General features: G+C 45.1%; 1 protein-coding gene across 1 annotated transcript in view; it reads left to right on the top strand.

The window, feature by feature from the left end:
* suclg2 (succinate-CoA ligase GDP-forming subunit beta) overlaps positions 1–18,986 on the top strand; it is a 65,921-nt gene extending 46,935 nt beyond the window's left edge. Inside the window, exons 10-11 of the mRNA XM_037489926.2 lie at positions 12,373–12,493; positions 18,272–18,986. Coding sequence (XP_037345823.1) covers positions 12,373–12,493; positions 18,272–18,384 — 234 coding nt within the window. The 3' untranslated portion in view covers positions 18,385–18,986. The remainder of the gene's footprint in view (positions 1–12,372; positions 12,494–18,271) is intronic.
* Positions 18,987–19,353: the final 367 nt, after the last annotated feature.

The following is a 19,353-nucleotide window of genomic DNA, read 5'->3' as shown; positions in this document are numbered from 1 at the left end:
CCCCAGCAGCCTCAGAGAAACACAAGCTAACACTCGCCGTGTTTCAGGTGTTTGTTGCTCTGTACGACGAGACATGCCGGCAGCAGTACAGCGAGAGATTATTGTCAGTGTAATTGGCTTTTCCAGGCCTGATTTGATACGATCCTCTTGTCTGATCCGCGCACTTCTTTATTATCGAGCGTAATGGAAAGACTTTGTGGCTCACATGAAACGTTCACCTCATCACATCTCAAAAGAAATCGCCTCTCTTGTTTCCGCGCCCGGGGGGGTCGGCACTCAAAGCGCGCACAAATACAGAAGCGGACACGTATTGTTGTAGACACACGCCGCGGGCAAACGGCTTTGAATTTAGCCAATAAACGTATGTACAAGGCCTGCATTAACAACCCCGTACATTTCCACAGCCAAAGCTATACAAGAATTTTCTTTGTTCAGCCATTCTGTACCACCTCGCATCTTCATCCGTTTCCTATTGCTCGCTACATTCCTGCAGACTGACAGCCGAAGGGGGGGGGAAGTGTTCGTGATCCAGTTTAGTCCCTCGTACGCTGTCCAAGCCGCTGCGAGCGGTCCGCCTTGTTCACCGGGCAGCGGAGGCCCGTGTGTACGACACGGCTCCCGCTGCACCGTTCATCTCAGTGTCTGCTACTGCCATCTTGGGATGAAGATGGACAAGTTATTTGCAGTGGGAAAAGTGAGGAAGCACCATGAAGAGAAGGGGCCAGAGGATCGAAAGCCAGGACACGAAGGTCATAGGATCTTTAAAAAATATATATATTTTACACGTTCACAAAACAACAAGATGTTGACACTGCAAAATTAAAGGGTTGCATTTAATACTAGAACGTTGCAATTTCTAAATTTTTTCCAAAAAAAAAAATATATATCTTCTAGCTTTATTTCTAAATATGCAACTAAAAATGTCAAAAGCTCCCACCTTGCTTGAATGTCTTTTTTAGATTACATATGTCACAAATGAATGTTTTGAACTAAGAGTTCAAGAATTGTGTCATTGTTCAATGACTGTTGATTATTTAATCAACTGATTTGCAGCAATTAGAAAACCTAAATAATCAAACGTTTACATTATAGGTAATTCACTTACATCATTATCTGCCTCATGTAAATTGTTGCCATGAATGTGAAACCATAGAAACGTATTTAGTCTGAACGCTGCAGCAGCTTAATTTGAATTTTCTTCTCCCTCTGTCCATTTTTTCCCTTTTTTTTTCTTCATACTTGCATTTTGTAAGGTTTGTTTCCTTACTCCTGCAGACGGATTTAACATTTTTAACAGCCTTGGGACATTCATTGTTGTTGTTTTTTTGCAAGCATGAAAATGACTGAAATTGTGTGTAGAGAAAGGACGAGAAGGAGAGTACTGACAGAGAGAGGGAATGAGAGAGTTGTGTTGAAAACAGCGGCATGGGAACATGAGAGAGGGTGTAGAGGGTGGGGAGAGGGGGCACCCGACGGGTGTGGAGAGCAGTGCAATGGGCGGAGGAGTGGGGGTTGGAGGACTTCCAGCGGTGATTACATTGTCCATCAGGCCACAGGACGGCCTGCATCAGCCCACAGGATTGATGTTTGACAGAATAATTAGAAAACTGTCTCAGCCTGTAATCACTGGAGCTCATCTCGCCGAAAGAGGACTTCTATTCGCTTTCTGCCAAAGACGCACACACACACGCAGCCCACACAGGCAGGCTCGCCCGTGTGCTTTCTATGGCTGACCTGGTGTACGGGACAGTGGGTTGATGGAGTGGTAGGATGGGGGGGGGGGGGGGTGTTCCTACTTTTTTCTTATGGAACTGAGAGTTATCCGCAGAGGTCGGGTATGAAGGCAAGTGTGTGGCACCTCACTCACTGGTTCACTGACGGCCGGAGTGGGGGAACCCTCTGATGGTTTTAAAGGTGCTAGAGGAAAGGTTTATGGACTGGAAGAAAAAAAATGAATTAGGGTGGAGTTTTACTACAGTGGGTGGCCGAACAAATGAGATGTGGGACTGAAGACCCCCCCCAACCCTGCTTCTTCCAATGCTATAGTGTGTTTATATATATTAGAGCTACACTCTTCCCTGCAGCGATGAAATGCGGATGGATTATTTATCTGACTCTGACTAATGACCCGGTGCATATGTACCAGCTCAAACTTAAAGCTCTCTCTATCTATAGGTGTAAGGTTTTAATTAGGATAATAGCCTAAGCATGCACATGGAGTCCAAAGGTGTTACTATTTAGTTCCACCTTGTATGCCCTTCTTGGCATGGGGCAAGTCCCGAGATGAGACCTCCATCGATCTGGAATGTATTCGGCCGCTTCCTTTTTCTCCCGAGGCTTTTATTGGTTTCTCTGATCCCTCTAATACCCGAGCAAACCCTTAATGGCTAATTGATATGCTGCTCTGTTCTGCTGAGCTCCATCAAAAGTCCTCAGGGCCAAATGTCATCCTTGGAGCCGTTGGTCGCCCCCCCCTCCCCTCGAAGCGACTAAAAGTCCTTCACATTTGCATACGAGAGCAGACCACTTCTCCTTTTGATGATACTCGACGACGTGGGAATTTTTTTTACTCCGTTGGTCCCGCTGCATCAAGAAGGCAAGCACGTCGACATGTCTGATCAGCGTAGGAATCCATCTCTGCCATTTTTGGAAAATGATATACTACATACTGTTTTAGAAATACTCTCAGTCTGTACTGACACGTATCCCACAACCAGTAGCGTAGCCATGGCAAAAAGATTCTCTGGAGTCTGTTGCTGATTATTATTATTATTATTATTGCGGCTTCCTATTATGTTTTGTACATAAGCTCTTACTCTAGATTTCCCACATGCAGACTCAAACAGACAAATTGAGTGGAGGTAACATGTTTTTTTTTTTTTTTCAAATTTAGAGATACAATTTAAACACATCTCTCAATCCCCTTGTTTGTGTTGTTGGAGAGCAGCATATATACTCTTGTCCTTTTACAGTTTCTTAGTGAACTAAATGTTTATCCGCTGTGAAACAACTTCGCGCTCGCATATAATAATGCCTTAAATAGCAGTTATCTTGGATAAAGTAACACATTATATGGATAGAAATGGATGTATTCTTACTTCATTCCGCCAAGGGAAATCTTTTTTTTTTTTTTTGCTACGGCAGCATCTGTTCATACCCACGCAAAGAAGTAACAGGGTAGAAAATTCACCAGAAGGTGTAATGCTGTAAAGTAACTTATTACTTGTATATCAAAGTAACTACTACTGTCCACAACCATGAACCTTTCCTTACGTCTGTCTGCGCAGAGTGCCACAAACGGCAGAAATCTGTCTGGTAGGCTTCCACTTATCGTCTTTGTTGACACATCCTCCTCCTCCTCGGAGCAGTCCACAAGGCTTTGCTGATTCCAGCTGTTTGTCGCCCCGTGGAAACGGCTTGATCCTCCTCATCATCAACTTCTCACATCGGCATGATAAGAGATCCATGCTTGCCTGTAACACAACGCGCCCGATTTGGAACCCTCAAGTGCGTCTATGGTTCTTTTAATATCAATATTTACATTGTTCAGTCACTTTCGAAAAGATGAACCATCCATCCATCAAACTCTCATAGACGCCGGACTATAAATCAGTCAAGAGAAAAGTAAAAACCCCTTTTCTGTCTCATTCTTTTTTTTTCTTCCCATTTCTATAGCTGATGTTTCTCAGGCTTCCAACGTGGGAGCGACGAGACGATGTCGGTCTCACTTTGATAAAACCACAAGGAGTCCTTTAAAGGCCCTGGAAGGCTTTTGGTCACATTAAACCTTTTTAGGTGGCTTTTTCTTGGCACTTGGCCATGGCTACACCTTCTGTATTCAGGATATGGTTCCATGGCCTACCACACGAGTGAAATGCTAAGTTGTTTATTCATTAGAGGAACGCTCTTGACTAAAAGTGAGAGGCTAGCCGCTCACATTTAGATATGCAAATGGTTGGAAGATGACAAAAACAGTGCGGTGGAACTATGATTTGCCTTGCAAAGCACACTCATCTGCCCTTTCGAAGGCTCATTGGCTCCCAAGATCAGGTGCAATCTGAACTGAAATCATTTGGATAATTGACCCTCTGTGTGCATGCATTAGAATAAATTAATTTTGATTGGCCGTGAAGCATTAGGAACAAAGCGGGAAATGGTGGTTCTTTTATATTCAGCTGTTGGTTTCTTGTACTCGGTCTCTAAAGTGATTATGTATGCCATTCCCCAACTATTACGCATTTCCCCAGTTAAATAGAATAATTCCTCCTTTGAGCAGAGTAAATCTCAACACAACAAGACAGATCCAAAGTCAACTTTTTAGGTTCAAGCCTCAGTCTGAGAAAAAAGTATCCACTCAAACATATGTGAGGGTTTCTATGCATATTTCAGTTATGTGGTCGGGATTTTCTATATACACCTACAAATCGGTGCCCATGTTAACTTGCTGAAGCAGCGTGTCCAGGCCTGCCTCATGGACGCTTCTGGTCATCCCTTCCTTGTTTTTCCAATGGAAACTGTCCATACTGTGTGGCCACATGTGGGACTGCATGTCTCATTGCTGCCTGATGGACAGCTATTAACCCTTGGTGAAGAGGTGGAGGAATATTTATGTATTCCTGTCAGCAGTGTCACAACACCCTCTGGGGATGAATAATAAGCCTGCCCTACACTGGCTCCAATATTGAGTCCAATTCAAGATGTGATGTGTGTCTGTGCGTTGGTGAGAGTGTGAGTGTGTGAGTCGGCGTGTGTGTGTATGTTTGTTCAGGGGCATCGGACACCCCGAGGTGAACAGCAGGAGGCGAGTTCTACATCCCTCGCTGACATCTGACGAACCTCGTGGCCAACCGCAGAAGTGGGTGTGTCTCCTCCTCACTGCGTCATGCAAGAGATCCTACAACAGCGTTTGTGAATTTGTCATTGTGTCTTTGTGTTTTTTTTGTTTTTTTTTGTTGCCTAATTAGCCTACATCATTAGGCTTCCTCTGGGTCCTCCGCAGCCACAGAGTGATCCTCTACTCTGCCTTTGAGTGAGCACTGTGAGTGTGCTTTTTAATAGCAGTATTCTCTTTACCCAAAACTAAAGTCAAAGCTATTTGCCACTGCTGTAAACCCAGCATTGCTCCTCTAGCTGTGACTACAGTGTGAGAATGTTAGTTACTGATGGGCAGGTGCCACTGTGTACGGTAGTTCTACTAAAGCACTACCAAAAGTCCATTTACCATCTGCGTTTTCCCTACCATTATATTGGGGTAACACATTACCAAGCACATCTTCAGACTCACTCTCTCTGCCCTCAGGCAACAAACGGTTGGTCTTGAATCCAATCTATGTCGAGACAAACGTTTTTTTTTTTTTTTTCTTTTTCAAATGGGAATCTTGATAACGTCAGTGATGAGTATACAGTTTGCGCAGTATGTTTTGTTAATTTTGTTCATTGAGATGGCACCATTTGTGATGTATACGCTCTGTGAAGGCAAATGGAAATGGTTGAGAATATTGAATGCAAACTTAATGACAGTTTTGATTTCTAATCTCTAAGAACAAAGACAAAGCTACAAGTAAGTGCACATGAGGAGGACTGGAGAGAAGAAATGCCACTTGGGGTGTTGGCATGTTGATAGCAGGTTAAACCACATGGACAACGTTTTATTTGGAACCGCTTTGACTTGTTGCTTCCATACATACACGTACAACCATGAAAATAATGCTCCGAGTTATTAAAGCACACGTTGCTTCAACTCTAAAGCCGCGCGCCGTATTGTTTCCTTCAACTGTTGACATTTTCCCAAACGGATAGGAATAAACACGCCGTGCCCGAGCTGCTGCAATCAGAGCTTGTGCTCGCGGCGGGATTGCCACACACGGCATGATGCGAGTGTAAAAAAAGTGTTATTTACCTTGATGTGCAGGTTGTGTGATGCGTGCCACACATATGACTGGGTACAGTGCTTGAGAAACATTTCACGGTTATTTGCGCAGTCTGCTGTCAGAAAGAAGCCCATTTCAAACAATGAAACGAGCAATGCGGCAAAGCAGTGTTCACTGTGCAACACTCAAGGCTCCGTGTTGACCACACAACAAAGGTTTCATTTATTTGTTGTCACGGCGATGTGTCGTCTTTTGGTTTTTCCTGGGGTCGTCCATCGGTCCGTTTGTCTGGCCGTCCACTCCATTTTCGTGAGTGTGATATCTCTGGAGCGCCTGGAGGGGACAAATTATTTAGCTGTCATCCAGCTGAATTCAAGCATGAACTGAAACGATTGCAGTGGTCAAAGGTCATTGTGACCCAACATCCGAGCCATTCTCAAGAACGCTTGAAGCAATTTCCTCAAATAAGGGATAAACCTTCACTCACACTGAAGGATGAACATATTTTAATTTGGTGATCAAAGATCACCGTCACCTCACGTCCTTCCAGTTCTCATTAATTTTTTACACATTTTTTTTTTCAACATCCATTTGAATCTAGAGTACTCACAAAGTACTCATAAAGTACTCTAGATTGGACAGACTGTGATCTCACAAAAAAACAATCTGGGCCATAACTAAAGAATGAAAATGTTATTTTAGCCATCCAACACAGATGTCTGTTAGGATAAAATGAGACCGGGACGGCATTGTAGACACGAGACACGGGAGCAAACTGACTCATTACTTGGTAAAAGCAAACAATCGTGAGGCGGCGTTAGTAGATTTTAGGCTGCGGTTAGTGAACGAGACGTATCGATACATGGTTTTCTTCCCTTACAGAACAGGAAGACTCATTGGGTGGTCGGATTTTTAGTTGCTTTTAAAGAGAAGTACTCTGTTGCAGACGACCTGGCCCACAGCAGCTACAGTATTTCATAACAGGAGATCAGTCGAGCCGAGGAAATGTCAAACGGTACGTGAACTGGGACTAACATCCGGTAACGTAGGTGGTAGCAGGAGTTTAGTGGCGACCGCGCCGTGTTCCCCCGGATGAAACCTTGTGTGCACCAATCATCGATCGGGCAGCTTATTGAGCTGACTGTAGCTGTGAGTTTTTTTTTTTTTTTACTGTCAGGTGAAACTTCAGATGCCGCTGTCTGTCAGGAGGTGTCTCCTCCGGTGACATGGCCGATCTTTGGCGTAACGCTCAGTCTGTCTCTCCGCCGTCCCAAGGAGGGGCTGTCATGCTTCAGCAGGCCGGATAATTATTTCCCTCTTATCCTTCCTTGCCAGGGCCAATCTGAGCCTTCAATAGAAGTTAGGGACCGCACCACTTCCCATCACCTCTCTGCGTCTCTTTTCTTCTCCATCTCTCTTCTTCCATCTGTTTCACTTCGCCTCACTCTCTGACTTCAAGACCCTCTCTTCCCTTCAGACTCGTGTGTGTGTCATCCGCTGTCTTGTTCCGTATCCTTTCTAAGAATAGATATGCACAGGCAAAATAGTTCCTCGATTTGACAGAATTGACGCTCAAAGCAGCTAGTACCTCGCTTACAAGATGGCTACATGAGCACTTTTTTTTTTGCATGGGTGTCATAATATATATATATATATATATATATATATATATATAATATATGACTGAACACATGGAACCGTGATCATCCACAGAGCCTTCTCTTTGTGTTGTGACATGGAGCACAATGACACAGCGGATGAAATTTAAGGAATTCCAAGAAACCGTTTTAAGTGTGAGTGCTCTGTTGTGACAGCGCCTACCTTTTGTCTCTTGTGACAAGGCCGAGTATTGTTTATTTTTGTACCATCTTTATTCAAACAGGTATCCACAACACTCTGCAGTGATCATTTGATACCATCACGACGTTTGCTCTGCACGGGGGATAATGTTGTGGATTCAGTACTTGCATCCAATTGTCACGGGGCCTGATGTATCTAGTTCTCACGTCCCTCTTGGCTGCCCCCCCCCCATCCAATGTAAATGGTCGGTGGCTAAGCTCAGTACTTTCTGGTTTGGATGCAGCAAGACGGGTGGACCATCTGGCTTCCACTGTCCAAATAAAAGATGTGCAAAGAAATCCCAAACAACACAATTTACTCCCATCTTGCGTCAAACTAGGACAGAAACTAAATAATCGTTTTTCACAGAACAGCCGTACAGTCATTCCAAGAAGTGTGATTAGAGCCTGCAAGCCCGCCTTGATTTGGAAGCCGCGCATGTTAACCTGTGGCCCCAGGGCCGAGCGCGGGGCTCTCTGCCGATCGAAAAAACAAATAAACAAGGCCTGCCAGAACAGGCGGTGCCGGTGCAGGCTGTCTCCAGTAGATAAGACGGAACAATTGCCCTTAATAGGCCACAGAGAGACAAACACCCATCTTCAGCCCTGCCTTTTCTCACTCCTATCTGCTTGCTGCTAACAAAGGAAACAAGATGCCTTCCCTTTTTCCTTTCTTTCCTGCAGAGAGATTAGCGGCGCTTAAGAGGGGTACGGGCATGAAAATGTGTATTTGAGTGATAATTCAGCAACGCACGTGCACCTCGTGACAACGAGCTGCGCCGAATGAGAGGAAATACAATGCTGCTTTTCCCTTCTGGGTTGAAACTTGGAGGAGAGAAGTACAACATGTTTGTTTGCCGTTTATCGGTCTGTGGAAGGACTCTGAAGACTCACTGAGCATGTGCCATGCCTATGCGATGTTGAGTTCATGTTGCAGTCCATAACGTTTCCCATTGATGTGCGTTTTGTAAGCGGGGATGTTTTCATCCACAAGAACAACACTTGCATATTTAGTCAAACGTGCATCCAGGAAACATAGAAACAAAGGCGGGAGGAGTACCATGTAGGGCCATGTGAGCATGTCAAATTGTCAGGGTTACATTTCTTGCACTTACTGAGGCGTACAATAGCAGGCAGAAAAAGCTTGTTTCCCCCGTGAAGGCCTTCTTTTGACTTGGAGACAAAAAAGGAGCCTTGGCGGGGATTTGGAATGCCGACAGCGATGATCCTATTTTGTGAAATTCGAATCATCTGAGCGCACTCAGGTAGAAGGCACCGGCTCATGCCGTAACACTGCCTGAAAGAACCTACAAAGATCTCGCTAAAAAGAGCGAGCTGGCACATTATACCTGGTGCCTTATGCTGAGCTCTGATGAAAGAAATCCATCCCGCTGCTAAGTTAGCTCACCTGAAAGGAATGCCTTTAAGGAGCGAGGCAGAAACTCGGGGGGAAAAAAACGTTGTGTTGAAGATTTCAGACGGATTGCAGTGTGCAATGTTATTTCATACCTTTTAAGGCTGGTTTTCTGAGTGGAGCAGAGCTGTTGTTGGTCCCTTGATTGGAGAGAGGGCGTTCAGGTTGACCCTAAATTAGACTTCTGTGCTGTACAAGTTTATTCTTGTGGTATTTTAACCCCTTACGGACGAGCACCTTGCTAAAATGATTCGTAACTAATGAGGACTGTGCAGTCCACTGCAAAAGGACCAATTTGCTTCATCAACGGTAAATATGGCTATTAAGTGCTGAATTAACCGTCCTCACAGAGAACATGATTACAGAGATGAAAAAGATGCACACATTCTTTTCCCCTTTTAGCTCCAGTGTTTTAGCATATTTTCAATTATAGGCTGTTTTCCCTCTGGGCACACAGTAGTTACCACATTATCTCTTCAAATTACACTTGTGTGTGGTGTTGTAACTCTAGATCTGTAATTTAGTCACAGTAGGCAAACCTGGCACTACTTAAACATTCAATGTATGCTTGTTGCCGGTTTGTGGCAACAAGTAATGTTGCAGACCTAAAGAAGAGGAATTCTAATAAGGAAGATAGCGCAAAGTGCAGCGAAGTCCTCCTCACCACATCCATATTTCTATAAACAGCATTTATTCCTTTGCCAAGCCACATAAATCATGTCTTACGTGTCATTAATATACATGGGTGTCGATAGGAGACGCATGAATGGAAGAAAAATGGTTCTTCCCAATAGAGACCTAGTTGAAAAATGGGCTGAAAATAGAGCCTTCTCTGGTGGGGCTGCAGAAAGGCATCTAAATCTCTGCTGCCCCCCAGTGGGGGCCAGACAGTGCTGTGTGTCTGTGTGAGACCCGGAGTCGAACCCCGTGTTAAGGTGTGTGAGGTCTCTCCCGCCCCATGATAAGTACACTGATTTCATGAGATAAGTGTCCATATTGGAGTGACTCTGTCTAACACGGGCCATCCATCGTTGATTCACTGGGCCTGTCTGAGTATTACAGCCACAATCACTGGTACAATCCATTCACTTCATGTAAGTACGGCACGTTTACCTGATTTTAAAACCCACAGTAAAGAGTAAATGCTCAGACTCAAGCTTACAGAGCCGGCCGGTGATATTGAAGTATGTCTCTCTCTCTCTCTCCTTCGTGTCTCTCTAACTTGGCCGTCCGTTGGTAGTGACAGGGGCAATGTTGGACCTGTGCACCTGCTGTGGGCCACACCTGCACAAGGCCATGGGGCAACACACACACACACACACACTCCCACGTGTGCCTAGAGGCAGCAACAAAGACACACACACACACACACATGTGAACTGCAGATAACAGGCTGTCAGATGAACAGTTTAGTACACGGCCGAGGTTTGAGGATCAACAAGCCGTGAACATTTCACACCTCTTTCCTTCATGTCTTCTCTGCTCAACTGGCACGCTGTCCCCTCACTCGCCGCCCCTCTTGACACATGTAAATGACTGCCGAACATTGGGTACTAATGTAGTTTTCTTTCAGAAGTGTGTGTGAATGTAGCTTTTGGCTGCCTGATTTTCCTGTGTAGTAGAGCTGCGCAGTGCGTGCACCTTGGTACTGATCTGGCTCACCTTGACCTGTCTCATGCTAAAGACTGAAAGTATCTCGGCCTTTGAATTTGACCACCATTTTATGGATGTGTCGCTTTTTGTTTCACGCAACACTAAATTGCAGGAGGGGCCCATTACATATGACCCACAGTACACAAAATATCGTACTGGCTACCATATTATCAAATTCTTTAATGATTTTGTTTCAATGATATCGACCATTAAAGTACACTTAACATAGTGACAATATCAACTTTATTAACTTTAAAATGACAATATCAACTTTATTAACTTTAAAATGACACTAATATAAAAGACCATGCATGTATTATACTTAGTTTTTTATTCATAATGTCCTGTACAGTTTGGTACTAATGTTTCCCTCCCCTTTGCCACCCTGGTCACATGCCTGTGCGATGCACTTCTCCGCGCTCAATTATCTTTGCATGATTTCCGAGCCTTTTATGCTGCCGTTTTTTTTTTTTTTCTTCTTTTTTTTTTCAGCTCCTTCCTGGCCTTGTGTTGTTCCGGTCTTTTCATGAGGAGATGCTCATTTGGATCGCACGTAGAGGACACTGTCGCTCTGATAGCTATCCAAGTCCTTGATCCCTTCTCCCTCTAAACATCATTACCACATACTGGAAAAAATACACGTTCGCGACCGGCACACACAAACACCGCAGGCTGCTCATCCAAATCGCCGCGAACAGATTAGCAGTGATTATAAACAAACATGGAGGATTAATCCTGTGTGCTCTGAGTCTACTTTTTCACTGAGCTAGGCAGGGTAATTACCGAGTGCTAGATTGTTAGTGTAATTGTGCGCGCGCGCGCACACACACACACACACACACTAGCCGCCTTGCATCACTACTTACTGATATCAGCTTCAAGCTCATTTTGCAAATAAACTGCAAGACGGCAGAAGGGAGGCGACAGCGGGATGGTTTGGCAAAACTTGGCGCGGTCAAAACTCCAGTTTCTTCTCCAGTTTATTTGCTCTTAGCCGCCCAAGACCTTGTTGATTTCTGTTTCGTGTTGGGAGTCAACCTTTGGCCCCTGAGCCAATGTTATCGGCGACTTTTCATTCCCCAAAGAAAGACTCTGTAGACACGAGCTTGTGTCCAGACAGAACACTGTGTTTGAGGACGCTGCCAAGGGTGAGAATATGTCCACGCACCTTCATCTGAACACCCTTCAGCCTCCACTTCAAGCTGGCAGATCTGCATCAGAAAATGGGAACCCTGTTTATTGCAGGGTTGTGAATTCATGTTTTATATATTCCATAGAGGGGAGAGCAAAGCGTTGTATACTGCGCACGTCTATTATGATACATGGCGTTGCCTCGTGCCGGGTGTGGAGCTACCTTTGTTCCCCGTGTCAACGCCTCATATTGAAATATTGCTTTATTTGGACCAAATGTTGCGGGTTCTACTTTACAAAGGATTGGCCAATAGTTGTGTTTCTCTTTGGACAAACCTTGTTTAGCCATTGTAATGAAGGTTTGCCTTTCCTCATGTAAATCCTTTGCACAGTGCCGTTGTGATGCTGTTTACAGGGGGGGGGGCTGCCACTTGGCTTACTCATTTTGTGTCCCCTTCTTTCACAGGTCGAGGCCATCCTGGTCAACATCTTTGGTGGAATCGTCAACTGTGCCATCATCGCCAACGGCATCACCAAGGCGTGTCGAGAGCTGGAGCTGAAGGTGCCGCTGGTGGTCAGGCTTGAAGGTAGAAAAAATGCCCCCCCCTCCCCCCGTGACCCGCGTTCGGTGGGACTGGCCGGTATCTGGCCCGAACCTGAAACGAGTTTGACACCCCTGGTGTAGATCATCACTTTACAAAGCGCTGCAGGAGTCGAAGCGCATCTTTCCCATCTTGTTTGAAACTTTTTGAGCCATTGTGTTATTTCTAGTGTGCTCTGTGGAGCCGATCCATCTTCATTGTGGCCCAGTGGCCCAGTAAGAACAGCAGTGCATTTCTCATACGTGTCACATTGTGCCGCAACAGTCATTAGCGGCAGCCAGAATAACGGTAGAGATGCACTGATTGGTTCACCTTTCACCTGTATATGCTAATGAAACCAGCTCAGTTTGTGTGTGTGTGTGTGTGTGTGGGGGATGGCAGCGGTGACTCCCAGAGGCGCGGGGGGCCAGTTGGTGGTTAGCTTAATTGTCAAGATCCCGCTGAGTGGTGTGTGTGTGTGTGGAATTCATACTCTATGTCCTCACACACTGCTAATATGGTTTGTAGGTCAGGGTGCGTGAGCTGTTTCTGGAACCCAACTGTGCACAAAGGCACTATACAGTACGGTGTAGACACAGCTTTTCAGAGGATGAGGGGAATATGTGAGACATACATTAGGCAAAGCAGAAATCCCCCCCCCCCCCCTCCTCCCTTAAGAGTGTGTGACATGTCACTATTCTCCCCTTGAGCCAAAGCAAAACTGTGATTTAGGGACAACTTGTGTGGTACAATGAGTGTGTGTCCAATTTAATTTTTCCCCAATTTCAACAATCTTCTTGTTGCCGATGGACCATGTGTCTGGACACTGTCAGGCCCCCGAAGCGACTGGGCCGGCACGGTACCAAAACAAAACCCCTTAATTAGTGGCCACGTATTTCTCTCACTACACCGTGTAATGCAACCTGACTCACAAAAAGGGCTCAGTACAGAAGGTCGATGCTGGCGCTCGGGCCGACCACGTTTTCTCTGGCCCGGGCCTAATCCGAGCTTTAGCTGTGGGTCATTACATCCTGGGCCGCGGTCTTGTGGAGAAGATTGGTTCAGAATCAATCAGCTCGGCTTGCTGGGCTGACCGCCGGGCAGCGAGAGCGCGGCCCGGCACTCTTCAGCGGGATCAGAATGGATTAACTGGCACACTTTTAATTGGGGAGGCTCTTTTTTAAAAGGCCTGGGTTGATTACTTGGTGGAGAGTTATGTGTTCCCATACGTAGAGGAGCAGGGCCATGTTGTCTAGGTGCTGATAATGCTCAATTTGCATCTAGATCATAGTTCAGACTGATGAGTCAAACTAGAACAAACCTAATTTTGTGGCTATAGTATAAGCACTTATGTTTTCTGCATTGCGAATGAATGCAAAAGAATCTGCTCAGAATGTAAAGACACACCCACATTTAAAGCATTGAAAGGAAGCAATCCATCACAAAGAACTGTACTGCCCCCTTTGGTCACAGTGCACACATGGAAATACTGCTCTGTAAGGATGCTCAATGCCAGAAAAAAAAAAATCCCCTTGAAAAAAGAGGTGAGTGCATTGGCATAAGTGTGTTCCCTGCTCTATTGATTTACTCCGCCGACTGTCTCTCTGAGAAGGGTAGCTGCCTTCTCTTTCCTTAAAAGGTGATCTCGTCATATTCCTCCCACTTCATTCAAAAAAAGAGACGCAAGGTCCAATAGTATGGTTGAAATGTCCCTTTGAGTCCTCTTAGCTGAAATAGCCATCTGCTGCAGCTGATGCACACCAAGAAGCATTCGTGTACATTTGCATGCACACAGTGCACCGAATATAAAAGAGCAGACTCGGGCTCGTTTTGATCAAATCATTTTTTTTTTTTAAACTATGCATTTATTAAAAGTTTAGTTGTAAGTATTAAAGAATGAATGCACCAGATAGGAACTGGAAATCAATACTGTGCGGTTGCTTCAGATACCCCAAAAAGCTGTTTTTAACAGTGAGATTCAACATGAATGAAAACCCGACTCGATGCATTTATGCACAACATGAACTCTCAATGCCAGAGAGACGCCCTCTAAATCTAATACGGGTTTTTTTTTTTTGTCTCATCAGAAAAATGAAATCTTAATGGCTGCCAAGCACATCAAAGGAAACGCGTCTGCACCGTTCAGGATTCTCTCTGCGTTAAACGAGAAGCATTTGATGTTTGACACACAGGAGGAAGGCGGGAGGAGCAGGCTGTCCCAACTGTTTGGTCCTGGATATTATATGAATTAACAATCAAAGTTGGAACAGTGGGATAACATTGTGGGATTTTTCACTACTTATTCAAGGGAACTGAGGAGACAGCGAGGCGCTGCTGTTTCTTTAAAGCCCGGGGATAAGTGTCTGTTTTGTCCTGTTCATTGATATTCCTCCGTCCAGATAACGAGGAATAATGGCCCGACGAGGTGTCATGTGACAGGAATTAAAGGGTAACGTGGAGAAGTCCATCCGTTTCTAATAATGGACCCCTCTAAGTGCACTATGCTAGCCAGACTCAAAGCCAATAGCATTGCGTGCCATTGATGACCAGTAAGTGCAATATGACGGTGTGTTCTCGATGTTTTGAGGTCCACGTGAGAAGCCATCTGCACCGTAGCGTGCAGCAGCGCGTTGAATAGCAGACGGCGTGTGAGAATCGGCTCCCTCTCGTGTCAGCGAGTTCAGAGGTGCGATGTAACGTCCTTTTGCAGCTTGGGTGTTGCTTTCACAGGCTTCTTTTTTCCATTCGGTGTAGCCGCTTCGTTCATCTCAGGGAGACGCACGGCCCGAATGACTGAAACTAATTAGCAGGAGTAAGTGTTTGTCGACCTAAAATAATAAGCCAATTAAATGGTCTGTTATTGACATCTAACACCTTTTTGTGTTGTCACAAATGTGCAGGAACACCTGGCGTCATTTTGATTTCATGTTGATGAAAACACACCACGGTACGAAAGTAATTGTGTAAATAATTAGATTAATGATTCCTTGTCCGTCGTGGCTTACAAATGTAAAGCTTTTCCTGCTATGGTTAGTCCAAATGTCTTGGAAAAGAGTCCTAGAGTTAGCAAACTATCCCTATTTGTTCGTTAACAATTTCTATTACGGTCATATCTTTTTTTTTTTTTTTTTTAAACAAACTTTCTCAAGCTAATTTCACAACCACAGAAAGGGCTTTAGATGAATGACCATCATCGGTTGTTAAACACGATCCCACTCGTTGTTTTCCCTGTGGTCTACAAGGAGCAATGTTAAGCACAGAGTTACTGCAGGTTTAAGAATAAAGCAGCGTCTTCTCCTCTCATCAGATCTTCACTTAACTCGGCTCGTTATGGTAGAATTAGTCACAAATTCATGAACTACAGCATCATCAACGGCAGAAGCCTCTGGCACAGCCCCAAAGCCTGATTATCCTGTTGAAATATAGCCGCCTTTAATTGACTCACGCATGAAAGTGACATTTTCAACAATAGACAAAAGAGAGCTTGCACATTAGTGTGGATATCCAACAGAAATGTTTTGTAGGACAATTAAAGGGTCCGTATTTCTATTCAGAGAATGAGTGTAGCAGCAAACAACTACAACCCATGTAAAGATATGGTGGACTAATATCACGGGGCTGCAGGACGGCGTGCTGCACTGCTTGGGCCCCATGAAGACTTTGTCTTCAGAGACGTGATGGAAACCCTCCCCTTTTTAAAGCAGCCTGCTGTTCACTGTTTAGACCTGAGTAGTTTGTTAGTATGTGTTGTTTAGACTCGTTATTGCAGCCATTGTCTCCATGAGACTCACCACCAAACATCGTTTGTAGTTTAGTTTTTACCAATTCGCCAATGCATTATGCAAATGTGGTGTATCGTTTTATATATTTATGTGAGTGTGTATATTGCGCTAATTTAAAATGAAGAACGGAACAACTAAAACCCTGCAAACAATGGAGCAGTAAGAATCTTTTTCTTCTTTCTTTGGCTTTAAATGAATCCAAATGGTATTTCACTTTAAAATGAAAGTCTCCTTTGGTGGGATTTCCTTCCGTTACTCGATGTGTCTGGGTCCAGGCTGTGAGTAGGTCTCTTGCAGCACCTAGTGGCTGCAGGTGAACACACACACACACACACACACACACACACTCAGGCTGTTTCCGTCCTTTTCCCTCTGCTGCTGTGAGCCATCATTACTCCCTACTGTGCACAGTTGAACCGTCCTCTCTCGCTCTCTGTGTGTGTGTGTGTGTGTGTGCGTGCGTGTGTGTGTGTCAGTCAGTCACACACACAGGCAGAGGAATATCCACGTCAAAGCAAGATCCTGCTTTCTCACTCGCACAGATGTGTGATTACCCGCTCACACGTTACCTGCAGTGTCTGAACAGTGCTGCACTCACTGTTGGTTGAATATTTCATCAACATGTACCTCATGTAAATTTGCAGGTATTTACAAATATATGTTGTGGGCACATTTTTGCCAAAGCGAGGTCTCTTCATGCATGTATTCTAATTAATTACAGTTCAGAATTGATTGTTGACGGTGTGAACCCGCAAAGACAAAAGGTGTCTGGTGTATTATCTCGCTGGACCAAAGAGATGAAACGTTGGGCGTTAAGTGGCGCTGCTAATAGAATTCTCCATGAAAGGTATTGATCAGCGTGGCCGCGCCTCCAGAGAGTTCACGTATCGCGCAGCCCTAATTGCACGCCAGCCAGGAGAGCTAAGGTCCACCTGTAAGCACACAGACACACACACACTATTGTCCAGCAGGAATGTAGAGACTAAATATTTCACATAAAATCTTATGTAAGTTTTGTCAGTTACTCACACATACATTAGACTGAAGCTGAAACTAGTGACGTTTTGCTATTTGCGCTTCATAAAATGATCAAATTATCATCAAAATGGTTAATGAGGAGCAAACTAGATTACAGTTTGGAAAAAGGTGCATTTGGGATGGAAGGTAGTTTGAATGATACAATAAGCACAAATGAATCTCAATGCTGTTTGAGCATCATGTGATGATCAAACCACTATTTGTGTTCATTGATCCCCTGGAGGCATCTAGCTGTTGCGGATACAGACTGAATTACTTAGATAAACATTTTAAAGAGAAAAAAATAAAAAAAAATGGGATGTTTTGAAAAAATCAAAATAATTCCGAGTAGAGAACGCTGACCCCAGATCAGACGGTCATGTGTGAACTCGGTAAATGCCACATAAACAGCCCGCCTTTATTGTTTTTAGCAGCGTGGGCAATTCTGCCTCATTTGACCTTTTACTCTGATGTCCTCGCTCTCTCCATCTCGCCGTTGTCCCCCTCCCTCTGCGTGTCCCTCCGTCCACCGGCGCCCCCCCCCCCCTCCCCCCCTGTGTTGTGGCAGGCTCGTCAGGCTCCTGTTTTGCCTGCGCAGTGCTCAGCGCTGAGCCCCAGGGCTGCAGGGAGAGCGTCTCCACCCTTTTGTGTCGGGTTGTTTGGGGGTCCATTAGAGCACGGACGCCACCGCATCACCCGGCACCTGCTGCCCCTGACCTCGCTGCAGCAGGCGGCGCACACACACACACACACACACACACTGGCGGTGCTCACAGACGAAGCCACCACCCTTCACCCGTAGCTTCCTCCATCTGTCACACCGCGCATTGATTCCTCCAAAGGAACCCGTCGTCTTTCACACGCCGTGGTTTTCACACCGGTGCAGATGCCACGTTTGGGTTCCGCCTCGTTAAGGCGCTCTCTTTTGTTGTCTTTGTCGGTGTTTTTGTCGCCTGCTGTAACGGAGTCTCCCTGCGTCTTCCAGGGACCAACGTCCACGAGGCCAAGAGGATCCTGACCGAGAGCGGCCTGCCAATCACTTCAGCGGAGAACCTGGATGACGCCGCCAAGAAAGCAGTGGCCGCCATCAGGAAGTAGAAAAAAGTCGTGCACGCCGCGTCCTCTCATCACCGACGACCCTCAGCGTCCGCCTTTTCTTACACATGCAGACCTCCGGTTGCTCCAATAGGCGTTTTTGTTTCAACACCAGCTTCCCAACAATCCTTTCAGTGCCGACCCGGTGTCTTTACCGCAGGTTTGCGGATGCGGCGTCATCTCGATGCGCTGCAGAATTCAAATGTGAAACGATGCAGTGTTGATTTTGCAGATTTTAGCTTTTAATTATTTTGTTCTGTTGTTTAAGGTTTGTCCACATAATTTTTAATCATGCATCTTTGGTGAGGTCCTTCACACACACCGCAAACTATAATCCACCACTTGGTGCATTCCATTCCCCAAGGCGACGGACGCTTCTCTTCGCGTTGTGTGCACTGTATGACTGAGCTGATGTTAACTTTGGATCAGCCTGTGTGCAAACAAAATCTATCGATCCATCCAATGCCTTATCTGTGTATCAAATGAGGTCAATGAAGTACCCTCGCTGTGAAATGTGTACAGCGTGTCTTAATTGTGAAGCGCTCTCGGGCAAACACTGTGTCAACTCTTTAAATCTGTGCCTGTTTAATGGAGGTTTTTTTTTTAACTACCTTAACTCTTTAATAGCAGTACATACGGAGATGTGGAGAAAACAAAATCAAGAACACCGCTGTCTTTAGCTTTTCTATAATCTAGAATGTATACTGACAGGATACAATGAAGACGGTGTCAAAACTGCGTTTATAATTTGTGAGATTAAAAAACAATATTTTAAGCCTGGGGTCTGGTTTATTTGCCGTGAAGTAAGGAAGACGTCTTAATAAAACTTGACTCACTCTTGAGGGGGGAAAAAAAACATTCAATAAATATAACGTCAGTGGGAGAAAAAGCAGCCCCCCCCCCCGACGTTTTTCTTGCAAAATAATTCATTTCTTTGTTGTTTTCACGTGTTTGAGCAGGAGTCCAGTTTGC

Source organism: Pungitius pungitius, chromosome 8, assembly GCF_949316345.1.
Source record: "Pungitius pungitius chromosome 8, fPunPun2.1, whole genome shotgun sequence".
Taxonomy (NCBI): Eukaryota; Metazoa; Chordata; class Actinopteri; order Perciformes; family Gasterosteidae; genus Pungitius; species Pungitius pungitius.
Note: the sequence above shows the minus strand (reverse complement) of the source record. Positions and strands in the feature narration are given on the sequence as shown.